Source organism: Elaeis guineensis, chromosome 7 (genome assembly GCF_000442705.2).
Source record: "Elaeis guineensis isolate ETL-2024a chromosome 7, EG11, whole genome shotgun sequence".
Lineage (NCBI taxonomy): Eukaryota > Viridiplantae > Streptophyta > Magnoliopsida > Arecales > Arecaceae > Elaeis > Elaeis guineensis.
The window spans coordinates 94332377-94357902 of record NC_025999.2 but is presented as its reverse complement, the minus strand read 5'-3'; the positions used below and the strand labels follow the sequence as shown (position 1 = coordinate 94357902).

Sequence of the window (25526 nt, the reverse complement as noted above, 5' to 3'; positions counted from 1 at the left end):
GTCAAAGGCCCGGACTAAATAAAATCTAAAACAAGAATACACCATAACCAGCAAACACAAACCTGCGACAGTTGTTCACCCAGGTAGGCTTGAACATAGAACCAAACGCTTTCTGAACATGATGCCGGAGTGATAGTAACCCATATCAGACAGACAGCAATTCGGTTAAAGATTACTGCTTCAACTGTGAAAAACCAACTGGTCCAAAAATTTCCAGGAACATGTCTAAGCACCGAAGCACACAATCATTCAAATATTAGCCAGAGCTCGTACCACGATTGAGCAAGATTTATAAGCCTATTCTTTCAACCACCACAACCATGTGGCTCCTCACTACATAATTTCTCTCATGCACCCAAATATGAGAACCACTCGAAATCTCCCTTTTGCTTATTCCCTCAATCTCCCGCATGAACACACCAAAGCAAGTTTCTCATAATAGCTCTCCTTGAAGACCAATGTCTCCGGGTATACAGGGACTGCAAAGCCCGCCGGCTCCTCCACCGTAGCCCTACATACCACCGGCCAGTTCCCCACGCTACTCACCGTCCTTTGAAATGACAGAAGGCGGTGGAAGAACCTCCGATTTCTTGGGCCGAAAGAAATCAATAGAGGTTAGCGGATACCGCCGGGCTGATCGGTTGCAGCTATCGGCAACGTTGATTGCCACGCTCTTTTCTTTGGTGAAGCCGGTGCCCCAGAGGAACCTCACATTTTGGGATTCCTTAGTTGTTCCCTTTCCAAATTTTTTGGGAAAGAGGTGAAAATGTAAGCCCACCATGGAAGGAGACGAAGATATACGAGTTTACCGATGGGAATTTTTCAATAGTAAAGACCATGGACCCACTATGTTAAATAAAAGACTTCAAAATCCGGCAATACTGTGAATACGGTTAACAATTCAGCAGTCCATTCACAAACCTCCTTCTATTAAACAGTGGAGAAAATTCTGGAGGTTGCTGGATTCAACTCAACCCCCATGGTGCCCATTCATGTTATGTAGGTTCTTGGGATCCTAAATAATAATAATGAAATGCTAATTGATCCATAACAACAAAAGATGATCTCCACAGTCATACAAGGTACATGTATATACACTAAGAACTGTATTTCGATTCAAGTAACAAAGGAAGTTGAATGTTGAGATCTCTATACAACATGTATACATGGTCATCTCTTTAATTAGCTGAAGCAAGATGAACAGAAAACCCAAGCACTCAGTATTGGGAAGGTCATTATAGCATAAGCCTGCAGTATAATGGTCAAGCGCAAACCATTTAGTAGGGAGCTACAACAGAAAAGAAGATGAACTGAGTAGATACGTACCACAAAAAAGGCAACTTCTTTGTTGGCAAGAGGTGCAGTAAATTTATTCATTTCCATTGCATCTTTCACTACATCTTGGAGCTGGAAAACTAACATGGTCATTAACAGATCAAGTGAAAATAATTGAATAAGGTGAAGGTAAGAGAAATAGCCAGAAATATTTTTAATGGAAACAAAGTCCAGTAAAGTCTGAACCGAGTAAGGTACTGCCAATTAACATTTTTCATCTTTTATTACTGAATAATGCCAATTAACATTTTATCTTTAGAATCTTTTGGCCCCCACTTCTTTTATTTTGATCAGAAGAGCAACCACTACCAAAAAGCTCATGATATGGGCCTCACCGTGCAATGAACTGTCAACAATCAAAACCATTTTGTGTCTAAAAAATAGGTAATCCACTTGCTCTGGCATAAAATTCTATAATGCACCTTACCATACGGGGCTTAAATACTCCCTCAGGAAAAGAAAATGGACCTTAAGTCATTATAAATCATCATTAGAACAAATAACAAGTGAGGCCCTGGGCCAGGTCGCCCCTGGCTTTGGCAAAGCCTAACATACACACTCAAGATCTGGGTCTATTTCTATCACCTCAAAGGCATGCAGTAGTGCCCATGTCACCTCTCCATCCCCCGATGGATCCTTACCATGGATTCATTAATTCAGTGCTTGTTGACCTGATTTGTGTGGTCAATGGAGTGGATGTCAGGATAAATCATGAAACCAAGGGAGATAATCAAGAGGATGGGGCGGTTAAGATTTGGGGGTAAGATGAGCTTCTAGACTCATAATAGGCAGGTAAATGCAAGAGCCGAAGGATGCAGTCAGTGAATGTGGCGAAGAGGGAAAGGAGGGGAAAAGGGAAGACAGTAGGAACAGAGAAGTTAGAAAAGGGAAGAGAGTAGGAATAGAAATGCTAGAGAGAGAGCACCCCCTCCTCAAATCCCTTTCCGTGGTGCACCACTTATCACACACCAAAGCACTGAATACACCACTAGTGATTTTAAATAGTCATGCCTTGAAGGAAATGGACTATCCTGAAGCTGCCAACAAGGCTAGTAGAAACGTCTACCATTGGAGGAGTAAAACATAACAACAACAAGGACATTTTTGCAACAAGTGATTATCTGAAGAAAAGAGTTTTAATTTTACATAATATAAATTACCCAAGTTCCACGAAAACTAAGAATTTTGCAGGCCTTATTTTTTCTTTTAAAGAAATTGGCCTCAAAAGGGCCTTCAGAGAGAAGGAATGTTGCAAATTTTCAGTCAAAAAAGAGAATTCAAGAAAACAATGAGAAGCAGGATGCTGCACTAGGACATTTTGTCCTCCCCAAGGTAAATGTTCAAAAAAATAGAAGCAGAGGTCGTTCTGTAAGCAGTAAGATGTCTAAAAGGATTTAAGAAGTGCCAGTCCTACACTTATGAACTCCATGAGAGGGACGTTTTGTGACGATCAGTTAGAACAGTTACCTGTCAAAGACTGATATATTCAACAGGAAACATAATATTGTTTCAACACATAATCAAATAATTATATTGAATTAAATTGGCTTCAACAAAATATACCTATTAAATATGACTGGTGAAACCTTCTGACATGGAATAATCAAATAATAACATATGATAAATTGCTTGTGCTTGGGAACATCCTATCATGATATAACAAATCATATTTTTTGTAATATACAATTTTAGACAATATAAAAATAACTATAACAAAAGCAATTCATTGCTTAAAATAAGTGATATAAAAAAAATTCTACTTATCAGTGTGACAGATTCGCACCTCATGATGACATTCGAGGGCAAATGACATGATTCTCTTGAACTCATTATAAGCTTGAGATATGAATGACTTTGAAAAAGAACCCGCCAAAAAAAATGAATCAGGTAAACCAACAATTTCTGGGGAATAACGATGATGAATGCCCTTAATGAACCGTAAAACCTAGCATCACAATCAGGAAAGTAATCAACTATAAATCTCCAAATAAAAAACACATCTAACGGCACTTCTAATAAAAAAGTAAATTACCCTGCCACTGCAAAAGCTAAATACTTGCAAATATGGACTGAAAGAAATACCTATAGAAACACAATCTTTGTATCATGTCAGCGACAATGTGGCAAGCATGTATTTAAAGAAACACGAGGTACAGATTTTTGTTCTAAACTGCATATGAAATACATTTTAATAGAATGAGTTTCATGCTCAAAAAGTAATCTAAAATTAGTGAAAACATTGGTAGTTGTCTTCAAGGTATTAAATCCCATAGGACGAGGCTGTCCGGTTTTCCCATAGAACGGGACGTGCCACCAACCTGTCTTGTTCCGATATTTGGGTTATGGGATGTCCTAAGATGTCCCGATTGGGATGCTGAGACTTTAATGGAATGGTCCTATCCCGACATATGGGATGATACCCCATCCCGATATCTGAGATCTGAATCCTTGGTTGTCCCCATATAGTGAATTCCTAGCATAACCTTTATTACTCGTTCATGTCGTTGCATAAAATTTTGATTGTTAAGGAATCCTTCCAGTATCTTTTGGTTGGACAAACATAATAGATGCCTTTTCCTCATTAACCAAGTATATTAGTTTTGCTGCTATAACCTATGCTACCTACTCTTGTTATATGTGCACTTTAGATTCATAGTCCAATGACAGAATTGCAACAACTATAGTTTTTGATGGATAAAAAACAATCTGCTATTCCTTGCTGATATGGTATAATGGGCATGAATTTAATTGATTGATTGCCTTTACATATTAAAAATGGAATATTTACACAAATTTCAATTTTGGTTGAGCAAAGTGGATGATTGAAAGATGAAAGTCACATTAGCCACTAAAGTGACTTTTATCCAAAATAACTAGAAGCAAGGGAATGCGACTTTAGGCCATCCAGCTCCCTAAGTCACTTGAAAATAGAGAAATTAAGAAAACATGGAGGTCTCTCACTTCGCCCCCACTCTTTCCTCAGTCTCAATTGGGGTTACATTTTTAATAATAAATAATAAAAATATTATTATTTATTATTGATAAAATGATATTAAATAATTAATATAGATATTATCAAGATATTAAAAATAATATTATGATAATAATATTATTTTATTCTATTATAGTTCATAATATGATTATTATTTAATTATGATTAATAATATTATTATTTATTTATATTTAAATAATAAAAACCATAATTAAGATAAAATAATATTATTTTATTCAATAAATAATGCATAGTATCGCTAATATTATTAATTAGTTAATAATAAAATATACTTAAAATTAATTTCCCATTATTTGTTTAAATATTATAATATGATTATTTTGCTCAACTACAATAAACAATATTAGTAATTTAATGTTATTAGAAATTAATAAGATTAATATTATTTAATTTATAATAGTCGATAATAACATGAACTATTACTTATTTTTTATTAATAATTTTATTTATTATTTAAATATTAAAAATAATTCATAATAAAATAATATTATTATATTTAAAGTATCAGAACTAAATTTTTCAGTATCCACTTTCCAAACAAATCATATGGCAAACTGACTTCTAGCAAAAGTTACTTTAACCAAGGTAGTCTAGATCATAGGATCCTGATGAGAACCTTTGTGCTTGAGAAAAAAATCCGTTCTCCTATGATCCCATCACCAGTTAAGTATTTTTATCTACAAGCCTTGATAAAGTTAAAGCTTTTGCTCAAACAATTTACAAATCAAAATTTAATAAGTGATGAACCAAGAAAATGTCATAGCTAGAATAATCTCACATGTCAGGATATTTCCACCAGGGAGATACAGTTTACCTGCATGCTCATTGATGCAGGGAAAAAAGCTTGGACATCATCAGCTGCCTTATAAAGTGGTTCAAATATATTGCCGCCTGAATCTCATGGGGTCAAGCACTACTAAATGGAAAACACAATATTTCATCAATTTTATGCTTGGTCCATGTTGGAAGAAGAGATTTGCCCTGTTCTTGAAGAGTAAGATTGCTAGCGTCCACAACCAAAGAGATACCAAACTAGATGTTGAAGACAGCTAAGAAGTGAATATTAGATCATGAACAATGGTATCCTTTGCCAGCCTGGCACTCGCACAGCATGTACCATGCAGCCAATAAGAGATAACGGATCCCTGGTATTGCATGCCAGCTGACCATTGGCACAGTAGGTCCATGCTGTGCCAATGCCTGAGATGCAGCCGATATCATGCCAGAGCCACGAGATGGTAATGCATTTGCATGGAACTGTCTTATATTGTGTGAGCTGACAAGCAATTCAGTCCATATCCTAGATACATTACCACCAGCAACCGACATATACTGCTAGCATGTAATACACTTATTTGTCTTTGGGGAAGAAGGTGACTTTTCTTTCCTTTATTTGTCTGTTCTGTTTTTTATTTGGGGTGTGTCTGCTGCTGTTGTTTTTTTTTTCCTTCTAAAGGGGTTGCAAGAAGAAAATTTGCCAAATGAAAAGATAAACTCTAGAAAACTAACATTATAGTGATGAGGTGTTTTAGTACAGTGTTGCTATAGTAAGGGTATTCGTCTTCAAGACATGAGGGAAGACAGTATATAGTAAGATTTGTGCACATTGCATATTCTTCAAGTATGACACAGTTGATCGGTCAAGAAATATAGGGATGGAAGAGTAGGCTTGTATCTTAGACTGCTAGTAACATCTGTTGTCTTAGTGATTATATTATTATCCCAGAATTTTCCTATATACTTAGAAAAATATCCCTTGGCCATAACAATAACATGATAAATAATTCTCTATTTTCTGGGAAATATCAAAAACTTCAAGAAGTGAGCATTTACAACTAGATACTTTATTAACAGGCAAAGGACATGAAATATTGAAGTACCTTCATTATTGCACACTTGATATGCCTTGCAACGTCGTTATAATCTTCAGACTTAATTCTCTTACGAACATTTGAAGCCATTATCTAACAAACAACTCAGTTGAGAAGTCCATGAGTGAAATTATGAAACCTTAAACATAAATTTTCATAATATAATTACCATAGATGAATGCAATGATGATATACCTTTGTTGATTGAAATGCCTGCTCAAGTTGTCGGATTTGAATCCATTGTTCCGTAACAATATTTTTCATCTGGTGATAAGTACACCAAAATATTCATAACAAGGGTAATGATTATGTTTCAGTTAGTAACAAATTACTTCATGAAGGAATTGGAGTCTAGAAACACAGTAACTTTATAAGAACAAGAAGATCAAGGATGCAAACCATTCTAATTCAAAACTCATAAATCTAAGCTTAAACTCTGTCCAGCAAGATGTCGTCTTAACTCATAAATATCACCTAAGCAATACAGGAAATATACTTCAATAAATCATGCACATGGTGTAATGTTAAAAATTTGCAATTTGATAGAGATAGATAGAGAGAGAGAGAGAGAGAGTCTTTTTACAAGTTCTAGTTAATAAGCAACATAAATTATAAACTTATTTTTCATGGATTTACTATTCATATTTACTCCAAAAAAAAAGAAGCATGGATTTAGTATGTATATTATTTACTCTGTTTTGGGCTACAAAATGTTTGAATATGTTAGTGCATATTAAGGTCTACAATCCCCAAAAGCTTATATAGATTTAGATCATATTTCTGACCAGAGGATATGACCACGCATTTTTCAACATTAGGAAGATAAATTCAAGCATCAATTATGCAGTACATACTTTGTTAATTATGTAAACAAACATATGAAGAGTAATTCTCACTCAGCTATCAATTGGTAGACCTAGGGTATGCAGAGGCAAGTGTTGAGATAATCAATGCTCATGTGACCTAAATACAAAAGCATACTAGTTCACATAAACTTGGCATCGTCCCAAGCCTTGGACACAAAATAAAAGACCCAATCTGTCTGTTACAAGGAAAAGGAACTAGATTTTGATCTATTAGAGATACAAGTAGCAGTCCTATTTACCTGTGCTACATCATAGTATATACTCATCCATGAAACATAGTTGCAAAGTCTGTAAGTCTATTAAATATGCAGTTATATATGCAACCTCATGTATGATGACATGAACTCTTAGGTGGAAAGCCATGGAACTGTATACAGTACGGAGATACCCTGGTCAATAATGAACTTGTTTCTACATTTGCACCTCAATTTTCACTGTATCAGAGCATAATACATGCGAGATATTCACGCGAAAAGTTCAGAAAACCACCATAGGAAATGAGTTTCGTTCCAAAGTCCAGTTGTTGGACCGAGTCCCAGCATACCATGCACACCGGTTTAGTCAGGCCTCTTTGCTAGAATTAAGTGACTAATCTTCTGTGGCTATCAGAAACTTCAGCAAACTCCATAATATGTTATGGATTATGAAGCACATGATATCATCATTATCCTTTGAACATTGATCATTGAAACCAGATCATCATTTGATTGCTGAAACCAGATTATCGAGCTAGAAATCCAAGGAGTGCATTTTAGGTTGGATATTCTTTGCATTTTAATGTCAAGCATCGCAAACACGCACAAAAAAGGTGATATGAAATTTGAGATATGGGATAAAACATTAGGCGATGAAGGAATGACTCAATTTCTTCCTCACTTAAGCGAATAATTGGTGCCAGCCAGACAGGCAGTGAATGAGAGTTGAACCATCAAGGACAATATGTCCCTAGATAGCTTTCTAGAAGAATCACTCAAGTCCTTTGCCATGGGAACCATGTATCCTAGGCACCGGACTTAAGTTTGTTGGTTTTGAGATTTTAAAATTTGAAAAATATAAAATTTTAAGATGAATCAAATACTAAAAAAAGTTTTGAGATTTCTGAACTCCTTAAATATAACCATGCAGCAAAAAATATTGGCTGGACTGACACACCTTTGTAAGTCAAGTAATATTGAATTAAAAAACTTTGTAACTCTAACTTCTATGCTTTCAGAAGTATGGGGATCTAGTACGAAAAATTGGATGGAGAAAAGTCTCTAACTAACATGTTACTTGGAAATGTAAAATTTTTAGAAATATGGGGATCTGGATAGATGGTTGTTGCCATATATATCCTAGCTGATCGAGTGAGAGGGCAGCACATGTGAGAAAGGAGGGGCCTTAGGATCCCTCTACTAGTGATGTAAAAGGTATTTTCCAACCCCAGGGATGCATGGTCCCTCCTCTCATAACCAACCCCACACCCACCTCTTCCCCACCGCCACCCCCCTGGGGCCACCATGTAGTTACGTCCCTATTGATTTGCATCACAATCACTCTGCTATAACAGGTATACTGAGATTATGGCATTTCCTTGAGTATTCCTTGTCTTTCCTTCTCATCAGACTGAGGAAATTTGAGCTTTAAAGGCTTGTTTTCTACCACTGATGGTCGAATTAACCACAAATAGTGGTCTTTGTTCATTGCCAGCAAAACCCCCTGTAAACCCTAGATCTTTCTGGTTCAAGATATCTATTCACAAATAAAACTATATCTGTTCATTCATTTTGCATTTGAGCTCTTGACTGCAGTTCTAAGGGCAATTATACTTATGTGACTGGCACATGGAGATCGCCAGATGGACCATATCATCATAATCATCTTGAGATGGCTCCTACCAAGACAAGAACATAATTGGAATGGCTACCTCCTTAGCCATTGTAGCATTTGTTGATGGGTCAGCTTCCTATATAATTATAAGACCAGGCTACCTTTTCTACTGTCTGTAGTTGCTCGGTGGGCAATCTCCCATCCATGAACTTTCTTTTTCCTGTAGCATTGCTTTGACACCCCATGTCAATCTTCAATGTTACTACTAGACTTTCTTGCTGACAGCTGATTGTGCAAGCTTGTGATTTGATAGCAATAATTTACCACCAGTCTCTTCAGCTTGTTCTTTAATGAACTCAGTATTTCATTAATTCTCGTTCATCAGCACTGCAATCCAACATCGCATGCCCTTATTGGACACTATCATGTCACTTAATTACTGATATATTACCTCAGTAATTCAATCAGAACCATCTTAGCTTGTGAAGTATTGTGTCACGCCATACACAGTATAGTTACTCTAGTTGCAATGAGATATCCTTGTGCATGTGACCTTTTCTGCATGGCCCTGCATCCTTGACATAGTTGAAGCTTAAATTAGGTTAGAGTCTATTTGCTAGTTTTATTGAGCCTCAATAATATTTTCATGCAATTTTTGTACTAATTTTCAGAGCTATTTTTCTAGTAGAATTTTGAGCCCTATTTATAATAGTAAAATTACCATCTAAAGATCCTACCTTGGGTCTAGTTAGATCAAGAAAGTTTTGAACTTATTAGAATTGTGATTTGGAAAGATTTTGATGGTCTTTTATATGGGATCATATGAAATTTACTAATTTTTAGAAAGTTTTAGTTATCTTTCATTAGGAAAATGAATAGATTTGATAACTTTCAGAGTCCTATTCTGACTCAGATAATGTATGTAGAGTCCTAGGTCCACAAATAGGTAAGTTGAGAGCCCTTTTATGATCACGAAACATGGTTTTAAAATTGTTTGAGTATCTATAGATATGGGTTCTTGAGAAGTGACGAATTATATATTATTTATGGAATATTACACATGAAGTAACTCCTTTGTGGACATTTTATCCACCACTACTTTCTCTCTTCTCTATATTCTTCTCCTCCTCCTCTATCCAATCGCTTCTTCTTCCCTTATACTTTGTTAATTTTTTGATTAAGGATAAAAATAAATATTCAGCTCTAATCAGACCCAAAAATTGTTTCTGTCAGATCTATACAGACTATACTATTTGCAGCCCTACAACTAAAGGGCTGCACCACAATGGCATCAAAGTTTCAAAGCCATCTTAAGCAATGGAAAATTAATCCTGAAACAAGGCACCGACAAGATGAAGAGCCACTTCGATGATACAAGAAGTGGTTTCAGCAACAAGAAGAGGATGATCTACATCTATCCACCACATTTGACACCATTTTTGCCTCGACCAATGATCTCAAAAAAGGTTCCTTCTTCAGATTTTGAGCTCGCTTCGAATGAGAAGAGACAGAGGATACACAAAAAGCAGCTGACAGATCTAATCAAAATCCTCTATGCATAGATACAAATATCAAGGATAAAGATAAAGATCAAAACTTTAAAGATCAACCATGTATAGACCTTCTGATTGAAGGTATGCTGGTTCCGAAAGTTGATCCTCCACAAATGGAGCAACAGACACTAGAATTTGTTGTTAATGAATTATTCTTTGAACAACTAAAAAATTTAACCATAAAAAACATTGAGGTCAGACATTACACTGATCCGAATCCTGTTAAATTTTTAGATTTGGTGCTATTCATCCATTATATGAGTGAAGGTCCTCGGAACAATTAATCAACATACACAAAAGCAATCATCCAATGGACTAATCGCAAGAAAATTGTTTGTGGGACTTCACCATCAAATTCTGGAGATCCAACAGAGGATTAGGAATGTGGACATCATCCAACAGATCTTGGCGATGAGATCCACATAGCCGAAGTGTTTGATGTAGTATAGATCTAGATTAGGTTTAGCTAATTTGGTAGTTCTATTTAGTCTCAAGGAGAAGGTTTAAGTATTTCTTGCTTTCATGCATTTTTCACACTAATTCTCAGATTTTTTCCCTAGTAGATTTTTGAGTCCTATTGTGATTTAGAAAGATTTTGATGATCTTCTACATGGGATTCTGTAGAATTACGAATTTACTAGTTTTGGAAAATTTTTAGTAGTCTTTTGTTAGGAAAGTAGATAAATTTGATATGATGGAAGTTCTTGGAGTCATAGTTTGAGTGCTAGGTCCATCACAGGTAAGTTGAGAGTCCTTTTATGATTAGAAAACATTGTTCTAGGGTTATTTCACCGTCCATAAATAAGGGTCCTTGAGGACTACTGAATTATGTATAATTTATGGAATATTATTAATGAAGTAACTACTTTGTGAAAATTTAACCCTCTTTTATTTTCTCTCTTCTCTATATTCTTCTTCTTTTTGTCTATTTAACCCCTTCTCCTTCCTTTTCCTTTTACTCTTGTGGCTGTGAAGAAAAGATAAACATTCCGAGCTAACCAGAACTGAAATTCTGTGCATATCTATATTATATGTAGCCCTGCCACTAAGAGCCTCCATCGAGCCCTAAATGTGATCATAGTCCTTTAAGCCCTAGATTTGAGCCATCTCTTATAGCTCATACCAAACTCTAGCTACCTTCTTAGAATCTCTAGAACAGATCTACCAGTTGCCACATCATGGATTCATCATTTGGCAAACTCTTTGTAAATATTGACTTGAGTTTGAGGGAGCTGCCAGATATTTCTAAAGTAATCATTGCATATTCATTGCATCAAAGTATGTTGATTTTTGCATGTGTACCTATTGACCACTATTATTTTCATGCATCGTCCTAGCATGTATAGCATATAAAAAACTCTGAAGGCCTAATGATAATGGTTTTATTCCAACATGTGCAACTTAAGTTTTATGGTCCCTAAATTAGCATGTGATGTACATGTTCATTTATCACGCACTAAGAAGTTTTCCCTTTCATGTTCACTTAGCAGTGCTAAGAGGTTTTCCTTCCATATTCAATTTTTTATTTATTACTGATAAACTATAGACAATAAACAGGTGAGTTGTAATGAACAATGCGAGAATAAAAAGCTCCCATCATGTCATGCCTAGTGAGAGTAAATAGCTATCTCAGTATTCTGGTTCATCTGATGCACAAATTTAAGATAACTGTCTTGAGAAGCAGCTTCCTCATATAAAATTATGCTAACATTTTACTATACCAGAGGTTTCAAACTTTTGCGATCAAAATATAAGAACCCATTCAACTTGTAGACAAGACATTTCAGCAAATTGCAGAATTCAATAGACGTAACTATTATTTACTTTCATATGTTATGAAACCATTAATAAAACCAATCATCTATATTCAGTCTATAGCACTGTTTTCTTATACTACGATTTAGAATGTTCATGATAAATACTGACAAGCATAAGACTGACCTTATCAACTTCTGAAGCTACAGCTTTCATTTCTTCCTCTTCATCATCTACCAATGATTCTAAAGTGTGAATCTTAAAGTTGTTCTCTCTTGACTCATTCCATAGAAGTTGCACCTAACCATTATAACACACCTATCTGCCGTGTAAGTATACAGTTCTAAGCAGGAAGTGAAACACACCCACATGCATGCATGCATGTGAGTGTGTTGGGGGAGGGGGGTGAGAGAGAGAGAGACCTCTTCTTCCATAGCGGTAATTCTGTCTTCAGAATATGATGAGTCACTCGGTGATTTCTGCAAAAAAAAAAAGGGTGGTATTTGTCATATACAGAAAAAAATTGCCAAGCATTATCATGAAACTTCTAGCCAAGCATCCATAAGTTCAACACCATAATGAACAAACCTTTTCTCATCTTTCATGATTGTTATACAGCCCTTTTTTTTTTTTTTTGTTTTTAAATGAAGATTTTTCTTGCTCTTTTCACAATTCTTATTACTTCCATTATAGGTAATTGAGGTCAACATATCCTTCAACGCACACCGTGTTATCAAATCAAACTCTACCAATTACCTCATAAACTATGAACATTCTGTCAACTCACTTCTTTCATGCCAAGTTGGTATGGTTGACAATATCATGCCTGTGACATGACCCTGACTCGACTGTAGCTTGATCGAAAACCACTACCCTGATACCTAAAGCAGCAAATCAGATACCTATTGTAGGCCAAAACAACGAAGAAAAACTGTGACATGACAAGTTTCTTTATATTAACCGAGTTTGTAACCTTCATTCGCAGAGCCATTTTTTGTAGTGCCCCTGCTCAAACTACAGTTGAACAAAGAACAATGGATGGCATTAAACAGGAAGACTGCAGATAATCCAGCTAAAAAGACCATGTGAAGTGGATGCATAAGCATTTTGTTCACAGCCTGGAATACTATGAGAACCTCATACCAAGGTACCAAGTAGCCTTGCAGGCACAACATCAGGCTTTCTTGACTGATGGGCTAGATTAAGGACACAACAAAACCAACTGCAATGCCTGCCCAAGATAGTAGGTTCCCAAATGACCTAGGCAACAAGCTACATCAACAAAAGAGTGACTACAATTAAAGGTTAACCATATGCGTAGGCCAACCGCAATGCAAAGTACATAACAACCATGGTCATTGCATAGGCCACCTTACACAAAATATATATCAGTTATCCATATAGTTTATCAAACAGTAAGAAGACTTCCTCACACAAACCACATTCTTGTCACTTTCAAGTTCTATTAGGCAAACCGTCCAGCATAAACCATGCTCCAGTTTGAGTCCATGGAGCTAGTGAATGATGATTAAATATAGTGGTATAGTACATACGAACAATATGCTTATGCACTATATACAAACAAAATATGTAAGGAATGTAGTCTAACTACTTAGCATCAGCAGGTGGTTTTCACCTCCATTAATCTCAAAAAAAAGAATTTGAAATAAAGAACATTAGCTGTGATAGTTGCTGTATGTGTCATCTGAAAATACAGAAAATCAAATTTGCAGTTCATTTAAAATGCACATATAGAAGACAATATTAACATTTTCCAACAGAAGATAGTGTATGAAGTGTATTTGGAAAAGAAAAAATCTTCAATATAAATTGAATGCATACCTTAATGCTGTGGAGAGCATTTTGTAGCAGTTGAATCTTGTATTCCATCTCCTCAATAAGCTTATTCTTTTCTTCAAGATGAAGAGTTTTAGAATTTAAGATTTTTGTATTCTCCTCCAGAAAAGACTCTGCATCCATTGCCCATAAATCATTTATAGAAACACATAAAAGAATAAGCTAATATATATATATATATATATATATGAGATGGACTATGCTCCTCTTGAGAGGATAGGGTATCTAATCCTCAACTCCGAAATTAATAACAGGGCATCCAAATCGAAGATCCAAACCACTGGACATGATTTATACCACTAAAAATGCATGGAAACCAAAAATCACATGTTTTGGTGATCTCTAACTTGTGCATGAACTAGGTGCAAATATGAATAGTTAAAATAATAGGAACATGTTTTTCTATAATCTATGCATTAAAATCTATTAATTTTCAATCTATACATATTTTAACATGCGTGAACCATGATCAATAAGGTGGATTCTCAATTTAATTGCTTTATCATGTATTTTAGCATATTGGCACAATGAATTCCTTTTTTGTGTCTACACGATACATATGTTAGAAACCACCAAAATATATGATTTTTGATTTCTAGGCATTTTTAGAGATATAGATCATGATCCATAATGTGGATAAGAAAGACCTGCTAAATATCCTTCAGAAATCTCTTGTTGATTTCAATTAAATGGTTCAACAATTTACACTGTACTTCATAAACCTGTTTCTAGTAACTTCACTGGGAATGCAACATAATTATGTTAGCCTGTGCACAAAGGCGATGGTCATTCAATGCATCAATTTCAATTGCAAAACCAAAACTGGTTATGGCACCCATTGATTTGCATCTCTAATGGAATTTTAAGACAAACCTAATGAGTGAAATGATTGTAGAATACAGCTCATGATATTACAGCAGATAAAAAATACTAAATCTTGAAAATATAAGAATAATAAAGGAATACTTAGTGGAATCCTGAGAATAAAACAAGTAAACAAAGGAATAAATAGTTAGAATCAGAAAAGGTCTTGCTAGCCACAATGGTTCATACTTCTATGCCCAACATCCTTAAAATAATGTTTCCCAAAGCAGAGATAGACTTGTTTAATGGTAGGCCTGACCAGAAAGTACAAAAGCAAACAGATGTTAAGATATGGTGCAAAAATTAATCAGAAAGAATTATATGTTTTTCTTGCCTTATATATTTGTTGGAGCAACTTCCTCAGGTTGTGGACGTCAGGAAACAGCAAGGATCAGGTCGTGGAGGTCCTTAAAGGCTAGCAACCAAGCAAAACAAAAACAGCCTTCAGGATTTCAGCAGTCTTGTAAATCCTGTTGGCAAGATTTCTTTCTGCGATTTGAACTCCTTCTCCATCAGATCTAAAATCCACCTTTTGGGATCTGGAAGTATCCTTGATGAAGCCTCCAAAAATAAAAGATGAGGCGTGGAACTCCTCTTGGGCGGCCAAGAGGGGGCACGCAAAAAGGGGGGCATGCACAAAGAGGGCGCATTGCGCTCACCCAAACCTATGTACGCTATGACTTAACCCAATCTCATAATCTTGGACTCAATCCTAGCCCAAATATAAGTTAGCCTCTCAAGGTCCAAAATTTTTGAACCTCAAAATCTGAAAGGGTGACAGCCTTTTACCTTAGGGCCCAAATTAGCCCTAAAAATCCCATGACCACCTCATGGACTTTGGACCTTGGCCTTAGTCTTAATCCCCTGAGCCTTGGGAGCACCACATAAGGCCCAACAATCTCCACCTTGATGCCCCACGGTCTCAACCAACTCCATCCTGTCCATCAAGTATATCAGTGTCACACATTTTTAAAAGCTGTCCCGTGGAAGTACCTTCGTCAATGCATCCACTGGATTCTCCTTGGTGTGAACCTTCACTAGCTCCGCCTCGCCTTCTTCCACAAGCTTTCTGATCCGATGATACTTGATATCGATGTGCTTTGTCCTTGCATGATAGACAGAGTTCTGTGCAAATAACAGTGCACTCTGACTGTCGCAGTGTACCCTGACAGCCTTCTGTGCGAGGTCCATCTCCAATGCCAAGCCCTTCAACCATAGAGCATCCTTCGCTGCCTCCGTAATGCCAATGTACTCCACCTCAGTCGTGAATAAGGTCGTGATGGGCTGCAAGCACGATCTCCACGAAATAGGACCTCCAAATAGGCTAAATACAAAATTTGTCGTCGATCATCGGGTGTCCACGTCTCCACCGAAGTCCGCATCCGCGAACCCTCCTATCAGCCTTCGAGCCTCCTTGGATGTGTTGGAGAGTCCCTCAGCGCCTCGCTGTCCGTAGCATATGCCGACTCCAACAATACCCGTCAAGTACCTGAAGATCCTCTTCAGTGCTCACCAGTGCTCCCTACCAGGCTGCGCCATGAACCTGCTGATCTGGCTCACTGCATTGGCGATATCTGACCTACAATACACCATGGCATACATAAGGCTCCCCACATCAGAGGCATATGGCACTCTCTATCTCCTGAGCCTCCACTTCAGTTTGTGGCGATATCGTCTTCGAGAGTCTAAAGTGTCCGACGAGTGGCAGCTCCGTCGGTTTTGCATCCTTCATCCCGAATTTCTTCAAGACCTTCCTGATGTAGCCTCCCTAAGATAAATACAGTACTTTCTTGACTCGATCTCTAAAGATTTTCATGCCTAAGATCTTTCTCGCAGGCCCCAAATCCTTCATCTTAAACTCTCGAGATAAGGCTGCCTTCAGTTTCTGCACAACCTTCCTACTCTTGTATGCTATAAACATGTTATCTACGTACAAGAGTAGAAACACCCTAGATCCATCCTCCAAAGATTTAATATAAACACAATAGTCATACTCGCATCTGGAAAATCCGATGCTCCTCATATAAGAATCAAACTGCTTGTACCATTGCCTCGACGATTGCTTCAGCCTGTACAACGATTTCTGCAACAAACAGACTTTTTCTTCTGCTCCTGGTTCTCGAAATCCAGGTGGCTGCTCTATATAGATGCTCTCCTCCAGATGCCCATGAAGGAACGCCATCTTAACATCCATTTGCTCCAGCTCCAAGTCTTGAGCTGCTACGATGCTCAACAGCACCATGATGGAAGGATGCCTGACGACAGGAGAGAAAACCTCGCTGAAGTTGATGCCTTCCTTCTGAAAGTATCTCTTGGCTACTAGTCTCACCTTGTACCTGATACCTCTCTGCTCTGAAGGCCCCTCATGTTGGTAAACCCATTTGCAACCAATGGATTTCTTTCTTTGTGGCAACTGCACCAATCGCCATGTCTCATTCTTGTGGAGAGACTGCATCTCCTCGGATATTGCTTGGACCCACCTCTTTCTGTCCTGGCTCTCCATAGCCTCCTCATAGGTATAGGAGTCCTCATTCGCTGTCATCAGGACATATGACATTGTCTCTTTGAAGCCATATCATTCCGATTGCCTGACGTTCCTTTTGAGCTTGTGCAGTACAATCCCGATATCTATCTTAGGTCTTGTTTGCTCTTGTTGGACCTTCTGACTTTTTTCATCCATCCGAGTTCTCTCCATCTGTGGAGACACCTTTGGGGAGTGCTCCACCTGAATACCAAATCCTTTCGATGCACCTGCAAGTGGCAAAATAGAATAGAATGTTAGTTGTCCAGCACTGTCCTGCTGGACCTCCTGCTGCTCCTCTATGCCATCTCGCTTTTGGAGAACTGAATTTTCATCAAAGATGACATCCTTACTGATGATAATCTTCTTCTCTAAGGGATTCCACAGCCGGTATCCCTTAACTCCTCGCGGATATCCTAAGAACACCATCTTCTATGACCTGACGTCCAATTTGCTCCACTCACCAGCACCGATGTGCATAAATGCCATGCACCCAAACACCCTTAGATGGCTCAGCCCAATCTTCATTCCAGACCATTTCTCCTCTGGAATACCTCTATCTAACTTGATGTGAGGTGACTGATTCATCAAATAACAAGCTGCATCCACTGTATCAACCCAGAACATCTTAGAAAGCGCTGCCTGCAACCTCATATACCGTGCCTTTTCCATAATGATTTTGTTCATCCTCTCGACCATCCCATTTTGCTGAGGAGTCTCTCACCGAGAAGTGCCTTTTGATACCACACTCCTCACAAAAAATCTGAAACTTCTTGCTGGTGTACTCTCCATCATTGTCGGACCGCAAACACTTCAAGCTCCTACCTATCTCCTTATCCACCTCAGTTTTCCACACTTTGAATTTGGTGAAGACTTTTGATTTCTCCTTCATGAAGTAAACCCATACCTTCTTTGAGAAATCATCTATAAAGATCAAGAAGTATCTCACCCCATTTCTGACTGAAATCGAGATCGGTCCCCACACATCAGTGTGAACTAGTTTCAGTAGAGCTGCACTGCAGGCTGAACTGCTGGCAAACTGCACTCTCCTCTGCTTTCCCATCTGACATGGCTCACATACCTCTGAGATATCTCCATCCAAATCTAGAATTAGACCATGCTTGCTCAGCTCCTTCATCCCATGATCTCCCATATGGCCTAGGTAGTAGTGCCACAACTGGTGAGTCCTCTGCTAGTCCTGCGCTGCTGCTGCATCAGATTCTTTAGTCACGACAGATCCTTCCATCCTATAGAGATTGTTCTCCATCCTCCTACCTTTCATCACTATCATGACTCCATTTGAGATGTTCAACATCCCACTCCTGGCACGACTGCTGAAGCTGTAGCCACTCCACTCCAGGTAACCAAGTGACACGAGATTCTTCTTCAGATCAGAGACATGCTTTACATTAGTGAGAGTCCGCACCATCCCATCAAACATTCTCACCCGAATGCTTCCAATACCAGCAACTCAACATGGATGATCATCTCCAAGTGTCACGCTCCCTTCATCCGTCCTGGTGTATGCAGCGAACCAAGATCGATTTGGGGTGTAGTGATGCAAACAGGCTGAATCCAGGATCCATGCATCTGTGTTTTGCCTGTAACCATCTGATACCACCAAGAGGTCATCTTCCACCTCACTATCAGCCACCGTACTCAGCGCATCGGATCCTCCCTTATCTCCCTTCTTGTTTTTCCACTGCGGGCAATCTCGTTTGAAGTATCCGATCTCGTTGCATTTGTAGCACCTGACTTCCTTCTTATTCCTGCTCTTCCGAGACTTTCACCGTCCCCTTGACTTGTCTCTTTTCCTTCCTCTTCTTGATCTCTCCCCCACGACCAAGCCCTCTTGGGGAGCACCTTCTTTGGTCAACTTCTCTCGTTGTTCATTGGACCGCAGCACCGAGAACATGTTTTCATACTCTAGGGTCTTCTTGCCGTAGAGCAGCATCATCACAAATGGATTATAGAAAAAGGGCAGCGAGTATAGCAGTAGTAATGATTAATCTTTCTCCTCTATCTTAACCCCGATGTTCAGCAACTCATTGCACACTTAGTCGAATTTCTGGATGTGATCCAAGACATCTCCACCTTCCTGCATCCGAAGACTGTACAGTCTTTTATTCAATATCAGCTTGTTGCACATATTTTTCTTTATATATGTGGTGTGCAACTTTGATCACAAACTTTTCGAGGTCCTTTCCTCTAACACCGAATAGAGCGCCGCATCCGCCAAACATCCTCTAATCACAGAACAAGCTTTCTTCTCCAAGGACATTCACTAACGATCTGTCATCCCTTCAGATTTCTCCTCCAATGCCTGATTTAGATCTACTTGAACCAAAAGATCTTCTATCCGAACTTTCCACATGAAAAAGTTTCTTTTCCATCAAACTTCTCAAAATTAACCTTCATATTGCTTCCCATGACTAGATCCAAACAAAAAACACAACAAAACTTCAAGAGATTTGAGAAATACTTTGACAGGAACCTTATTGAAATTTCAACCTTTGAAGATTTTCAACTTCTGGAGTCTCCTTTCTCCACACAATTCGTGCTTTGATACCAATTGTTGGAGCAACTTTCGCAGGTTGTGGATGTCAGAAAACAGCAAGGATCAGGTCGTGGAGGTCCTTGAAGGCCAGCAACCAAGCAAAGCAAAAACAACCTTCAGGATTTCAACAGCCTTGTAAATCATGTCGGTAAGATTTTTTTCTACAATTTGAACCCCTTCTCCACTAGAGCTGAAGCCCACCTTTTGGGATCTGAAAGTACACTTGATGAAGCCTCCAAAAACAAAAGATGAGGCGTGGAACTCCTCTTGGATGGCCAAAAGGGGGCACACAAAAAGGGAGGCGTGCACAAGGAGGGCGCTAGAAACCCTAGCGCCTCCTTTCTTTCCTTTTTAGGGTAGACGGCCAAAAAACCCTAGGATTTCTTGCTGCTAGGACGTGGAGAAGACCAGTGAGAGAGGAAGAAAGAGAGAGAAGTTTAGGAAGAAAATGATTTTGGTATTCCTTCAATTCATTAAGTCAGAATATAATGTATCTTTATATACAGAGTCAATGTGACCCAATCCAAAAACTCTCCTAACTAACTCAATATAAGATTGCGCTCATCCAAGCTCATTTACATCCATGACTTGATCCAATCTCATAATTTTGGACTCAATCTGAGTCCAAATATAAGTTAGCCCCTCAAGGCCTAAAATTTCTGAACCTCAAGATCCGAAAGACTAACAGCTTCCGTCCTAGGACCCAAATTAGCCCTAGAAACTCCATGACCACCTCATGAACTTTCGATCTTGATCTTAGCCTTGGTCCCCTGAGCCTTGGGAGCACCATATAAGGCCCAACAATATTCTCGAATATTACCTACCATACCCCGTGTAAAAAAGAGGAACATGATAAAATAAGTGCATGAGAAATCAAGATGATAGAGGTATATTCTACAAGTAAACATGAACAAATTGATAGCCCCAAGCTAAACAGCTTTATAAATTCCAATTTCCTTAAATTCCTAATGTAAGCTTCATTGAATTCTCAACAACACTTCCATCTGAATTTTCTTAGGTCTACAATTTTTCTGTATTAGGAGAAGGGAGAGGAAAACAATTCTTTGCATTGCTCGTCTTGATTGGCAGAAACCATAGTGCCTACCTGGAATCTCCTTTTTTTTTCCTCTACATCTGTAAGAAGAATCTTCCTTCTTCCCTCTTGTTTACTCTCATTGATGAGATACTATAAAAACTAAAATATTTGTTTACCTTACCAGATGTATTTTCATATTTTATTTTCCATTATACTATATTTTACTTATTTGTGTTCTTTATGATCTTAGACATGTCACTAGTGTCACTTGAATGCTGGCATAAGGCCAGCAGAGTTGAAGCCATGAACAAACCATACTACAAGCTATACTTAGTAGCAGATATCATGTTGATAATTCCTCCCTCTTTCTTCCTTCTTTTTATTGTTGATCTATTACCAAAATTTGAGAAGGTCAAGCTGCAGGCTTGCTGTTTAGTTGGATTAAAATAGTCAATCCTTTAGGTATTTGAATGTTGAAAGTGTTAACTTATTGCCTAGAAAAACAACTCTCTATATATCTTAGAAACAGAATCACTTTGAAGGAAAAAAAAAAATTATGTTTGACACAGAAATTAGCCCTTAACGGAAGCAAAGATGAATTTAGAAAACTGACTCAATAAAAAGTCTTAATGTATGAATGAGATCTGCGACAACGACAAAATTAGATCGCCCATGATCTTTACATAGCCTACACAGCGAGAAATAATATCCAGCATAAGTTTATACCAGCGGTTTTCTTGGATAAACCACTATATAGATCTTGCCATATTTTTATTGTGAACAAACTAGTATTAATTCCAAGCTTTTCCTGGTTGTATTTCGTTCAATCAACGATTTAGCAGAATTACAAAAACGAAACTTTCAGATTTAAGAACTGTACGAACTAGAAATGCTTTGAAGAACTACAACCGAGAGAGAGCTCCCAAAATTCATCAGCATTTACAATCATATAAGTGGTGCCGCCTCATTTTGATGTCAATAACTCATAAATCCGAAACTGGTTAACAAGAAAAAGGATCGAAAAGCAGATGAAAAAGGAATTCAAGAAAAATTACCCAATCGAGCGATCTTAAGCTCCATCTCCTCCAATTCGGAGACTACGGCGTCGTTCCTCGACGAGGCCTTGAGATCGGAGAGGGCGGCAGAGAGCAGGACGGCGACCGAGGCGAGAAGAACCCCGGATCGGAGCAACAAATATCGCCCATCACCTGACCTCCGCAAGAGACGACGGCCTAAAGAGAGGAGGTGAAGGGGAAATAGGAGCGCGAGGAGGAGGAACAGAGCTCCGTCCACGATCGTTGACGCCATGTCGCCCCTTCCGTTTCTTTGGCTTCGTCTTGGCGAACTCGGAATCCGCTCCCATCAAACCGAGTCTAAACGAGTTGGATCCTCTCTTAGCTCGTGGACCGGTGGGACCCTGCCAAGATGTTGAGTGGATCCGGGTTAGACTAGGATACGGGGCGGGTGTGGATTGATGAACAACCGACCCGTTAAAAATCATATTGGAATTTTTTTTTTCTTGTGGTGATTAAGATTGTAATACAAAATCTACATACAGATTATATGCAGGATTTCTTCTTCAGCTATTTGCTTTCATGAAGAGATGCAAAACTTAATTGAAACTACTCGATGAGATTTGTTGAATTTACTGAAAATATTTCCATGTATCTCCATAGCATAGGATAAAATATCTTATTCTCCTCATTCACTGTTTACAGTTTCATGGTAGGAGTTAATTCTCGATTTCAAGTTAAAACAATAGAGATTTGCCAAAGAAATTAGGGTCTACCAATTGAAATATCTCTTAAAAAAACATGTTTTGAGAAAATGTTTTATTCCCATGCTTGAACTTGGAAAAGTGGTTTTTCAACTATTATTATAGGGGAAAAGAAGAAGAGGAGGAGGAGAAAAAAAGGCAATAGAGTATTAATTATTTATTTTGTCATGGAAAATGAATAATAAAAACTGTTCAATTCGTTGAAACAAACTATTTTGGGACTTTGGAGCCTACTGGATTTGCTGAATTAAAGGACGTCCCATGTCATCTAAAAGATTGCTATTTTGGTGAATAAAAAGCCCGCAACCCAGAGAGGGGGTTCTCTTTCCCCATTGCTATTTGTTCTTGCTATTGATGTTTTTAACAAAATGCCAAGTCTAGTAAAAGGCTTGCTTGGTCTGTAATTGTAGCAACCCGTTTACTTGGGCCTGTAGCCCAGATGGCCCAACAACACACAAAAAAAAAAAAAAACAGAACAGAGAAGGAGGAAGACTCCTAGCCGGAGTCTTCTTCCTTCACGATTTCCGGCAAAATCGGACTCAAAGAGTCCGGCTAGGGTAGAAAACCTCCACTATAAGATCCTCCAACCTTCCTTTAGGAATTTACAACAAAAATTTCGAAGTAAATCAAGGGATTTGAGGGATTTTTTTCAGAGATTTCCGTGGTGGTTGATCGGAAGAAAAGAGGTCGCCGGAGCTGTTTTGGCCGCCGGAACAAGGTATTTCCTCTTCTCCTTGTTATTCTCCGGTCACCGGTGTTTTTGGAAGCCGGCGAGGTGCCGGTTCGGGCTTCCGGTTCGGGCTCAAATAGGGATACCCTGTTTTTATTATTTTCTTCCTTCTCTGCCGCCGGCAACAAGGAGGGTGACCCTGCCGCCGGCCAGCTTGCATTCTCGGCCGTCGTTGCCGGATCTCCGGCCAAGTCGTCGGAGCCCGAGCCACCCTCTTTTTCCTCCCCTGTTTTGGCCCAACGGAACCCGTGGGAAGAAAAGAAGAAAGGAAGAAGAAGAAGAAAAGAAAAAGAAAAGAAAAAGGAAAAAGAAAAAGAAAAGAAAAAGGAAAAAGAAAAAGAAAAGAAAAGAAAAAGAGAAAAATAAAAATAAAAATAAAATAAAATAAAATAAAAAAAGAAGAAGAAGGAGATAATTTTCCTCTCTCTCCTTTCTCTCTTCTTTCTCTCTTTTCTCTCTCCTCTCTCTACCTTCTCTCTCCAATTTCTCTCTCTAGATTCTCTCTCTATTTTCTCTCTCCAGATCTTTCTCTCTTTTTGTGAATTTTATCTCTCTAGAATCTTTCTACTCTCTCTCTGATTGCATCACAGACCCTAGGATATATTTGAATTAAAAATATGATGAATTGAGGTTGCTCTGAAATTCGTGCAGTAGGTCTGATCCCAATCCAATCCTATTTGAAATTTATAACACTTGATTCATATTAAGTCACCCTGATAGGACCTCTGATGGTCTCGACCATGATTGCCTCATCGGAAGGATACGAAGGTTTCTCTCTCTACTTTCTCTCTCTAGAATTTTCTCTCTCTTCATGGATTTTCTCTCTCTAAAAGTCTTATGGATCAGTGGAGGATCCAGATACTTAGGTAAATCCTAATTTTGGTTAATCCTAAGAGAGATCCTAGATTTGTGTTATCAGATCGATTATCGGTAATTTTCTCCATATATGTGATTTTTGTATTGATCAGGGTTATGAAGAGATGATTGTCTGCATATGATATCGAGTGGAATATCTTGTTAGAGAAATTCATAAATCAAAGAAGAACATTGATTTCTGTGTTTGGATCAGTCACCGGTAAATGTAAGAATCCCTGTACATGATCACTATTATATATGCTATTTTACTGTTGGTCTTGCATTATTGGTTTTGCGTTATCGGATTTGAGATCGATGAATTTATTATAACTGACATACTGTTATTTGATTTTGAGCATGAGTATGTTATGTTAATATATACGTATCAGAGATTGATGGCATGATTACATGGATATGACATATCTGAATTGATCATAATGCAAGACAGAATTGATTGATGAAATCAATACATAATGATTAAATGAAAAGAAAGAGATATATGGTATGGACTAGCCTTGTCATGTGAAACAGCCGGCCAGGAGCTTATGCCTGGGACAGCTCGCCAGGAGCTTATGCCTGGGACAGCCCCCACTGGCTTACAGGTGGATCAGCCGGCCAGGAGCTCATGCCTGGGACAGCCCGCCAGGAGCTTATGCCTGGGACAGCCTCTCACGGGCTTTGGTACGTGGGACAGCCGGCCAGGAGCTCATCCTGGGACAGTCTTGAAAGACTTTTTAAAGTGGATTCGATCCGGATGATGACTGAGGTATAGACTTGGATAGTCCAGAGCCAGAAAGAAAATGTTAAAATCATATGATTATGAAAGGAGAAATGAAAGATAAGATATGAAACAATTGTTGAACAAAAGTGTTTCACCGGTTAACATATGATGATGCATCTATTTTGACAAGACAGAAAATTTATGAATGTTTGCATTATTCTGGATATTGAACATGAGATTTTATATTTTATTGCTTATCCTTATTTTCAGACTATATTACTATATCAGTGTGATATGAAAATTCTTACTGGGCTGTAAAGCTCACACCCCTTTATCTTTCTTTTCTTCTCAGAGTTACAAGATGTCCATGGTTGGCTATGGTATGGATTTGTGAGTGAGCGGATGC

General features: G+C 38.2%; 1 protein-coding gene across 2 annotated transcripts; it reads right to left on the bottom strand.

Moving 5' to 3' along the window:
- Positions 1–912: 912 nt before the first annotated feature.
- On the bottom strand, positions 913–22413 carry LOC105032221 (uncharacterized). 2 transcript variants are annotated; one of them, XM_010906602.3, is made up of 9 exons: positions 22093–22413; positions 14045–14172; positions 12625–12681; positions 12389–12502; positions 6415–6483; positions 6229–6312; positions 3119–3280; positions 1327–1407; positions 1021–1248 (listed from the first exon to the last, which is right to left on the bottom strand). In XM_010906602.3, the coding sequence occupies exons 1-9, from the start codon at positions 22343–22345 to the stop codon at positions 1183–1185; spliced, it is 1014 nt and encodes a 337-aa protein (XP_010904904.1). In that variant the 5' UTR covers positions 22346–22413; the 3' UTR covers positions 1021–1182. The 2 variants fall into 2 exon arrangements, with proteins under 2 accessions (XP_073116362.1, XP_010904904.1); XM_073260261.1 differs by lacking the exon at positions 1327–1407 and having other exon boundaries at positions 913–1288.
- Between the last annotated feature and the right edge of the window lie 3113 nt (positions 22414–25526).

Excerpts from the sequence above, each read along its gene's own strand:
- LOC105032221 (XM_073260261.1), bottom strand. The coding sequence starts at position 22,345 with ATGGCGTCAACGATCGTGGACGGAGCTCTGTTCCTCCTCCTCGCGCTC. Across the intron at positions 6,484-12,388 it reads TAGCTTCAGAAGTTGATAAG|ATGAAAAATATTGTTACGGA; the intron begins GTCAGTCTTATG and ends ACTTATCACCAG. Across the intron at positions 3,281-6,228 it reads TCAAGTGTGCAATAATGAAG|GTTTTACGGTTCATTAAGGG; the intron begins GTACTTCAATAT and ends TTGTGATGCTAG.